Source organism: Carlito syrichta, unplaced genomic scaffold (genome assembly GCF_000164805.1).
Source record: "Carlito syrichta isolate Samal-C Ts95f unplaced genomic scaffold, Tarsius_syrichta-2.0.1 Scaffold307324, whole genome shotgun sequence".
NCBI lineage: Eukaryota > Metazoa > Chordata > Mammalia > Primates > Tarsiidae > Carlito > Carlito syrichta.
Genome location: NW_007251420.1, coordinates 19,393 through 29,157, shown reverse-complemented (window position 1 = coordinate 29,157; position 9,765 = coordinate 19,393). Strand labels below are relative to the sequence as shown.

At 51.0% G+C, this 9,765-nt stretch overlaps 1 protein-coding gene across 1 annotated transcript; it reads left to right on the top strand.

Annotated features, from left to right (window-relative positions):
• The first annotated feature begins 434 nt into the window (after positions 1 to 434).
• TTC31 (tetratricopeptide repeat domain 31) lies at positions 435 to 8,751 on the top strand. Its single transcript, XM_008064362.2, has 13 exons — positions 435 to 474; positions 653 to 741; positions 4,421 to 4,523; positions 4,643 to 4,872; positions 5,055 to 5,138; positions 5,540 to 5,596; positions 5,706 to 5,786; positions 5,889 to 6,083; positions 6,429 to 6,480; positions 6,564 to 6,654; positions 6,745 to 6,886; positions 7,054 to 7,155; positions 7,335 to 8,751. The coding sequence occupies exons 1-13, from the start codon at positions 435 to 437 to the stop codon at positions 7,653 to 7,655; spliced, it is 1,587 nt and encodes a 528-aa protein (XP_008062553.1). The 3' UTR covers positions 7,656 to 8,751.
• Positions 8,752 to 9,765: the final 1,014 nt, after the last annotated feature.

The window sequence follows — 9,765 nt, the reverse complement described above, 5'->3', positions numbered from 1 at the left end:
GGGAGCTCTGCCAGGTAGTCGGTCCGAGCAAGGGATGCTCCCGGCAGCCGACAGTTCCAGCCAGCCGCCAACCCTCCCGCGCGGGGCGCCAGTCCGCCTTCTTTCCCACGGCTCCTCCCCAGCGCCCTCAGGCTGCGCCCACAGTGGAGGCACAAGGCCGTCGGAGCGAGACGCGTGGGCCATGGGGCGGCGAGTCCGGATCGAACCTAACGATTCCCCCGTCCCAACACACCCGCTGAAGCCGGGACTCCGCCCTACCCTGGAGTCGTCATCTCTCGTTCGGGAGTCCGGGGACGTTTATGGACTCTCTCGCGCTCCGTAACCGAAGATTTCTGCCCCTAACAAAGATGGCCGCCGGCCGTGTCCTATCCCGCCCTTTGGTCGGTGTCGAATACTTAGACTCTCTTTCATTTTCGGGTTCCTCCTGGCGGGAGATGGCGCCGGTTCCGAAGACCGTGGGACGGATAAAGCTAGGTGAGCGAGAAGACAAGACTAGAGGGGGTCCAGGAGGGCAAAGGCAGCTCTACTTGGGTCTACCTGAGGTCTAAACGTTTTCAGTAGGATTTGAGGCTTTAGGCGGAGGGTGGAGGGAGAGGGCTCAGGACCATCCATCCCGAGCCGGCTGACGAGGCTCCGCCTTCCTGTCCTGTAGACTGCCCTCTGCAGTCCAGCTCCCCGCTGGAGGTCACTGCTGTCCCCAGACTCTGCAAGGAATTCTATCCTGAGGACTACGGCGAAGAGGTAAAAGGGCAGTCTTCCTCAGCCCTGGCTTGTCTGGTCTCGCCTCTTTTCTGTCGGCTATGTGAGACTCGCGACTGGTGGACGCAGCGCGGGGCTCTGGAGGCTTTGGGGAATTATAGCCTCGGGCTCTGCCCTTGAGGATCTTAGGCAAGTGAGGAGTGGGGTACCGGGAGTACAGTCCTGCCGTAATAAATGCTGGAAGTGGGCAGCATTGAGCAGACAGTGGTCTCTGAGTTGAGAATTGGAGACTGGATTAAAGTTCCTCGGGGGAAGATATTACATACAGAGGGGACGGTGTGAGCAAAGACACCAAAACAGGAAAAGTGAAAAGAACTTCACTAAAGAGACCAGGGTGGAGGATTTGGTTGGAACAGTAAAAGAAGGGGCGGAAAAGAAGGCAACAAATGACTTGAAAGCCCATAACTTGGCACAGGGGTTTAGATATTCTCAAGTAGGCAATAGGGTTATTGAGGTAAGGACAAGATTAGGTTTGGGAGCATTGAGAAGCTACACTTCCAACTGTTGATCATCCCTAGAACTTCAAACTCAACAAGTCCAAAAGTTAATTTTTGTATTTGCAAATTGGTTCCTTTTCATCGCAATTTTGGTTAATAACACAAATTTTCATCTAGTTGCTTAATCTAGATATCTGAAAATCAATTTATAACCCTTCTTTTCCTGTACCTCACACATTTTGTCACTAAGATCTACTTATAAAATGTCTCTCTGCCACTCCCATAATTCAAGGACTCATTCCTTCTGGCCTGAACAGTTGTAATGGCCTGCTAACTAAACATGCCATTCTAGGCTTGTCTCCCCATCAGCACAGTTTCATTTGTTTCACTCCCCAGATCATGAACACTCCTGTCACTGACAAGATGGAGTCTACACTCAATGTGTCACACAAGGTTCTTCAGACACAGTCCTGGCTGTGTCTCTATTGGAATGGCCTTCTCATCAATCTCTTTGTATACTCAACACACGCTTTCTGAGCATCAACTGTGTACCAGACCCTGCTGTTGGTACTAGGAAAACAGCAGTAAACCAAACAGACAAAAAATCCTTCTATACAGTGAATTACAAGTATCTAGTGGGTACAGCCAGTTAAATAAATAAACAACATAGTATGTCAAATATGAAAGTGACATGAGAAGGAAGTCCCTCCCCCCCACATCTTTTTTTTTTTTTAAGATGACTAAACTGGTCTGAGGAGGAGGAGAGTGGTTGAAGATACAGGAAGACGGTACATATTTGAGTGGCATATCCTGGGAAGGCTGCCTAAGATGGGACCCAGAGCATGCATTATTTATGCTTACATTACAATTGGAAAGCTGAAACAAACCCTGAAGGAAATTGAATTTATGTATGTACGTATGCATGTATGTAATTTTAGAGATGGGGTCTCGCTCTGTCACTCAGGCTGGAATGCAGTGGCGTAATCACAGCTCACTGTAGCCTTGAACTCCTGCACTCAAGTGATCCTCCCACTAGAGCCTCCCAAGTAGCTGGGACTACAGGTATGTACCACCATGCCCAGCTAATTTTTAAAATTTTTGTAGTGACCGGTCTACCTATGTTGCTCAGGCTGATCTCAAACTCCTGGCCTTAAGTGATCCTCTTGTCTTGGCCTCATAAAGTGCTATGATTACAGGTGTGAGCCACCTTGCCTAGCCTCAGAAATTGAATTTAAGAATAAGACTGATGGTGAAGTAGCATACATCTCTAGTCCTAGCTGCAGCCTGGGTGACAAGGTGAGACCCCAACTAAAACCAAAAAAAACCCCCTAGAATGGAAGGGCTTAATGAAAACAAAAAAACAACAAACCACACAAAAAAGAATAAGACTGATAAAAATGCTCAGCAGTGTAAATGAAGATGCTTTGAGTCTTGTTTAGAAAACTGAGTGTATCTCAGTGATCGAAGTCCTGCCTACACATTATTTTAGCACCCTGGAGTTTTTAATTTTTAAGTTTGTGACTTCTAACTGAAGAGGTTACAGTTAGGTGTTAGGGTTAAGGGTTAGGGATTAGGGTTAGGGTTAGTTAATTGGCGCCTAAGTTTCTTTTAGTCCTGCTCTGTTTAGGACTGATTAGGCTGTATAGGTATGTGATCATTTCTGTCCTCCAAAGTTTCTACTCACTGAGGCAACAACTCTCATCAGAACCACAGGATGTGTGGGCTAGGACTTGAAGAGTCTTGCCTCATTTTGTGAATGAGGAAGGGGTCCAAATAAGTTAAATGTCCAAAATCAAACAGCCAAGTAGTGGCAGAGCCAAAACCCAGATAAGCCAGGCACAGTTGCAAGCACCTGTAGTCCCAGCTACTTGGGAGGCTAAGGTGAGAGGATTGCTTGAGTCTAGGGGTTCTAGTGCAGCCTGGGTAACATAGACTTCATCTCAATTTTTTTAAAAAGCCTTATTACTCCAGCCTAGTGTTCTTTCTAGTTCCATTCTGCCTTCCCAATTAAGAGAGCAATAAAAAGCAATGAAAGCTGGATAATCCCAGCACTTTGGGAGACCGAGGCGAGAGGACTGCCTGAGCCCATGGGTTGAAGATTAGCCTGGGCAACTTGGCGAGACCTCATCTCTACAATAAATCCAAAAATTAGCCAAGCATGGTGGCTCATGCCTGTAGTTCCAGCTACTTGGAAGGCTAAGGCAGAATGATCACCTGGGCCCAGCAGGTCAAGGCTACGGTGGCTGTGAACATGCCACTATACTCCAACCTGGGTGCCAGAGTGAGACTTGACTCAAAACAAAAAACAAAAACAACAACAACAAAATGAATACTAAGGTCTAGACTGTATAACACAAACTATGTGAGTGCAGCTTTGTTGATGGGGGTAGAGGTAATTAGTGATGAAAGAATCTGGGAAGGCTTTGAGGGTTAACAGAACTTGAACTGAACTTGGAAGGTGAGACGAGATGTGGTGATAAATAACTCAAAGCTGGGGTAGATTGGAGGACAGCTGGGGGAAGGGCCAAGTTTGGAGGGAGCCTGGTGTTAGGGGAGGATTGCAAGGGAAGGTTGGAAATGTCAGCCAGGGAGCTTTTTGGAGGCTTCAAATCTTAGGCTAGATTCCACTCCACCTATGGACCTGGCAGTGGGGAATTATTTGACATTTCTGCATAGGGAGTGATTTCTGAGAGCTTGGTGGGGAGAAGCAGGAAGTGCAGGGGAGAGGCTAGCTAGGAGCTGCCGTACTTGTTTAGGTGAGAGGTAGCCCCCGGGTGGGTCATATGGGGCCCTTCATAGCGTAGGATATGACCTAGCTGCAAGAGCAGGTGAGAGGTAGCCCCCGGGTGGGTCATATGGGGCCCTTCATAGTGTAGGACATGACCTAGCTGCAAGAGCAGGTGAGAGGACTCCATTCCAGGGAGCTCAGTGTGGTTGACCCAGTGGCAGGTAAAGGGAAGAAGGTCCTGGAAGGTGGAGGAGCCGGGCTGAAGGCTGCAGTCAGCCCTTACAGAGACAGGAGAGCAATGAGGGGAGGTGATATGCCACAAGAGCCAAGGGCAGCGGATTTGGGGTGCTGAGCAGGGAGAGGTCAGAGCCAGTGAGATTCTCTGGGCTGGATGGCTGGTCTGTGGCTGCCATGGTGGAGAGGTCAAGCCAACCAAGCCCTCACTATCTCCCTGAGCTCCCCCCAACACCAGCCTACCCTCCCCTCCCCCTCCCAGGACATAGTGGATTTTCTTCGACGGCTTGTGGAGAGTGATCCCCAGGGCCTGCACCGGATCCATGTGGATGGGAGCAGCGGGCGGCTGCAGCTGTGGCACCATGGTGGGGAGTGCAGGGGCCGGGCCCCGGGGTCGAGGCTGGTACCCTGGGGAGGGCTGACCCTCGGATGCTCCCCTCGCTCATGTGCCTCTGCTTTCCTGTCTCTTTCTCCCTCCTGACAGATGACCTCCTAGACCATTCCAGTGATGAGGGGGGAACGACTGAACAGAGCAGCAGGGGCAAGGGGGCTGAGGGACTGGGCACCTACTGTGGCCTCCGCAAGTCCTTCTTATACCCAGCCCATGGATCTGAGCCCAGCCCTCAAAACCTCTCTGCCTCTGCAGCCTCTTCCGGTGTCTCAGACAGCCTGCTCCAACTGGCCATGCCCCAGAAGCTCCAGGTGACAGAAGAGGTGAAACTCAGGAACGGGCTTCACTGTCCTCCAGGGTTCTTTCAATCCTCATATTCCCACCCCTATTTTCTCCCCTAATCTGTACTTTTCAGAATTCATCTGCACTTCATGTGCCCCCTCTCATGTTCTCTCTCATTCTCCTTGTCTCTCTATATTCCTGTCACCTGCCCTTCGTCCTCCAGGAAGCCAACCGCCTGGCTGAGGAGCTGGTGGCTGAGGAGGAGCGCATGAAAAAGAAAGCAGAGAAGAAACGACTCAAGAAGAAGGTGGCCAGAGATTGAGGGCGGGGGATCCCAGAGGGATTGAGGGGAGGCAAGAGGAGACTTTATGGGAATGGGAAAGAGCTCAAGATGGCCCAAGGTACATCTTCTTGCCAGGAGGGCCCAAGGAGTTCAGGGACTAGGGGTCTCTGAGAGGCCATCTGGTACGGTGGATCTGGAATCCTGCTACGCTGCCTAGGTTGGAACCTGCCTCCTCCTTACTGTGAGGCCTCTGGCTGGTTCCTCTCTTGTCTGCTTTTTTCACCTGTAGAATGCGGATAATAACAATGTCTACATTGTAGGGTTGCAAAGATCAAATGAGCTGGTGTATGCCCAGCTCTTAGCCCAGTACATGACATACAGTAAATGCTCAAAGTACATTGTTATCATTATCATTATTGTTTCAGCGTCAAAAGGAACGAAAGCGACAGGAGCGTTTGGAGCAGGGCTGTGGGGACCCCAGGGTGAGTATCCACAGGCAGGTACCAAGAGCACCAAGAGCCATGAAGGGAGGCCTGAGTGATCAGGTGGCTTAAGATGATCTCAACTATGTACTGTCCACCTTTCCTCCAGGCCAAAGCTACCCCCGATGGAGATGAGAGCCCCCCATCCAGCCCTGGGAACTCAATTCAGGCACAGTGTGGTGAAGAAGAGGTGAGGCCCCTTCTTCCCTCCTGGTCTCTGCTCACTGTCTCTTCCTCCTCCTCTGAGATGGGCTTCATCCCCACCCCTTCCTAACTATCCTTTTGCCCACAGGACTCACTGGATCTATCTAGCACTTTTGTGTCTCTGGCTCTGCGCAAGGTTGGGGATTGGCCCTCCAGTGCCCACAGAGAGAAGGGACTGAGCCAGGAGCTGGAAGGTAGGGGCTCAGCACCCCAGAAGAAGACAGACCCAGAGGAAGGGAGCTCTCCAAGGGAGGAAAGACTCAAGCAGTGTCCTAAGGCAGAGGTAAGGTGGGCAAAAGAACCAGTTTGGCTAGAACCAAAAGCACAAGTAGGTGCTGGAAAGGCACATGATCTAAGGGTTGAGGGGAGTGTCCAACAGGAGTTCTCGAGCCCTAGAGTCAAGAGCCCTGGGGTCAGGCTTCATCACTGTCACCAGGACCTGGGGTAATTTCCTCTGTAAGAAACATCAAGTTTCCTCTTTGTGCTGTTCAAAACCATCTTGCAGGGCCGTCTTGTGAATTGCATGAGGTGGCTAATGCTAATGGCAATGTTTTCTGTTTGAACAAAGGATAAGGATTTGGGGAGGCTGAGGCCTTGAGGCCTGCTTGACTTTGCTTCCCATCCCTAGACATCTCCGGGACAGCTGGCAGCTGCCTTACAGCAGAGCCAGGAGCTGGCAGGTGAGCTGCTTTCTCTCTCCCTTCTCACCCTGTCCTCCCTAGAATAGCCCCATCTGGACCTCCGCACACTCTCTTCTTTCTAGAGTTGGGTACCAGTTTTGCTCGAAATGGTTTCTACCATGAGGCTGTGATCCTCCTCACCCAGGCCTTGAAGCTTAACCCCCAGGACCACCGGTAGGTAAGGGTGTGGCCAGTGTGCTGAGCAGTCAGGGATAGGCAGGGTATGGAAGACTTGGACCTTTGGCCCTCTTCTGTCTTTATCAGGTTGTTTGGAAATCGCTCCTTCTGCCATGAGCGGCTGGGTCAGCCAGTGCAAGCCCTGGCCGATGCCCAAGTGGCACTTACCCTACAGCCCGGTTGGCCCCGAGGCCTCTTCCGCCTGGGCAAAGCCTTGATGGGACTCCAGGTAATGGGTCGGGGCTAGAAACCGAGGAGAGGTTTGGGTAGGCTGCGGTGGGGAGTGCATCAACAAATGGTAGTGGTACTAGGAGTAAGGGCCAGTTTTAGATTGGGGGTATTTTAAGCTCAGTGACTCCCTAAACTTTTCTCTCTCTAATCCTTCTGGGACTAAAGCGCTTCAGGGAGGCAGCCGCTGTGTTTCAGGAGACTCTGAGAGGTGGGACCCAGCCTGATGCAGCCTGGGAGCTCCACTGTTGCCTTCTCCAGCTCACTCTGGTAAGGTGACCAGGCCCACCCTCATGCTAAGGGGGTATCAGAGAGAGTTGGCTGGGACTGCAACACCAAGCAGTGCTCCCTTCTGTCTCAGGTGGTAAGGGGAACAGGAATGGGTGGAGTGAGAGGCATGGGCTGTGCTGCTCAAAAGGATTACCCAGTGCCCCTTTCTCCCTTCTCAGCAGGATCAGCAAGGAGGAATCCATGCGGCACCTCGGACCACTGGAGCCCCCCGGCTGTTTCCCCATGCTGAGCTGAGAACCTCAGGCCTACTCTCCCTTAGTTACCCTCGAAGCACTGCCCCAAGGGCCCCTGGCCTTCTGTCTCCACATGCACATTATTCCCCGCGTCACTGGAGCCAGCCCACCTGGCACCTCCCCCAGGCTCAGAATAGAAGACCCCACCTTCCCCATCTCCAGGAGCTTTCAAAGGACTGGGACATCCTGGGACTTGGGACCCAGTATCTACCTCAGGCTGGACAAGGAAGGACTGATCCTTCATAGGGCAAGGCCATGTGTATCCCCCACAGGGATGGGGACATTGTGTGGTGACAGGCCATTGCATATCTTGAGACCTTATTCTCTCGATCCATAGTTAAGGACACCCCTGGCACGGGAAAACTTCTGATGAGAGAAAGGAGCCCCATGTCCACTGAAACATCTTTACTTTGGTTCTCAAGCAGATGGCTTCTTCTGGGGATGGTAAAGAAAAATAAAACCCACCAAGAAGGCAGTTGTATAAAAGCAGGGTAGGGCTGGCTCTGCTTCTCGGCCCTGGGGCTGCCTTCATCAGCTAAAGCTCCCTGCTCTGGACCGGGGTCACAGTGACGATGAGGTGGGAGTCTTGCCTCTCAGCTTGATGGATGCTCACCTCTTCCTAACCACAGCTCCTGCCGTTTTTTCCAGCCACAGCCCCATTTGCTCCCAGTCCCTCATGCCCTGTTTCCTGTCCACATTGCTATGCATACTCTGGCCTCCCCTTTGTCCAGCAGTCTGATGCTCACCTCTTCTCACTGCTAGAAGATTCACCAAGGGTTTGCATTCGGGAAATCCCTTACCAGCACCTGCGTGGAGCTGGCAGGGCCCTATATCTCCATACTCCCAACTGCTGGCTCTCCTGCTGAATGGGCCTTGTCAGATGCCTGGCTTGCAGCTACCTTGGCCACTCTCTTTCTCCACCCAGAATGGGGGATTACCATTAACCTTCCCCGTGTGAGCTTACTTGGTTTTTCCACCAGGGTCACTGTCCCAAAGAAGACTATAATTCTCTACTTCCTGTGTAAGAATCATGATCTTTTGGTTTCTCTTCTGCGTTCCTGGCAGCTTCTCCTGGCTTGTTCCTCCCTAGTCCTGCCTGGGACTTTCTGCTCATTTAAGTGTGGATCTGCAGGGGACATTTTAGTCCCCCTACTCCCCAGTACCTTTCACAGAGGAACCATTCATTAGGTTAAACGATTATTACTGCCCATGGGTCTTGCTCAATACTGTCATACCTGGAGATAGGAGGTGTTGAAACATCTCTTTTACATAGGACTTTCCCAATTTATTTTTTATTTTTTAAAAGACAGGGTCTCACTATTTTACCCAGGCTAGTCTCAAACTCCTGGCCTTAAGTGATCCTTCTGCCTCAGGCTCCTGAGTAGTTGGGATTATAGGCACAAGCCACTGTACCCCCACTAAATTTCTTAATTGTTTATGGTTTAGGCACCTTAAGTACTAGGTAGCAGGATACAGTCTGCCATTACTAGCTGGATTACCTTGGACGGGTCTCAACAGCTAAGCCTCAATTCCCTCATCCTTAAAAATGGGGACAGTTCCTACCTCACAGGGATGTTGTGAGGATTGAAAGAGAAAGTGTGAGAAAATACCTACCGAGTGCCTGGTACATAGTGGGTGCTAAATAAACCAATTTTTATCTGCAACTGTCCTACATATTCATGCTTCCCACAGCAGGAAGAAAGGAATATGAATGAACTGCTGCTTAAATTCACAAACTCTAGAGATCCTGGGTCTGTGGTTCTCGAAGTACAGTCTCTAGACCAGCAGTGTCAGCATCACCCAGTAACTTGCTAGAAATGCAATTTCTCAAGTCCCACCATGGACCTTCCAAGTCAGAAACCATAGGAATGGGGCCTGGCAATGTAGGTTTCAATAAGCTCGTTAAGGTGACCATGCACACTGTTCTGGGGCATAAGTGGAACAGACATCCCTCCAGAGGCCATTATGGTAGGACAGGTTTGAGTTTTGTTTTGTTTTGTTTTTGAGTTGGAGTCTCACTCTGTCACCCAGACTGGAGTACAGTGGCATGCTCCCAGCCACCGCAGCCTTGACCTGCTGGGCTCCAGCAATCCTTCTGCCTCAGCCTTCCAAGTAGCTAGAACTACAGGCGTGCACTACCATAGCCAGCTAATTTTTTATTTTATTGTAGAGATGAGGTCTTGTCAAGCTGCCCAGGTGGGTCTCGAACCCGCTGGCTCAGGCCATTCACTCACCTCAGTCTCCCAAAGAGCTGGGATTACAGGCTGAGCCACCGAGCCCGGCTCAAGGCTTGAGTACAAGAGCTGGCAGTGCCAGCTGGGCTAGAATTTAGGAAACCTCAAGGGGAGAAAGCTAT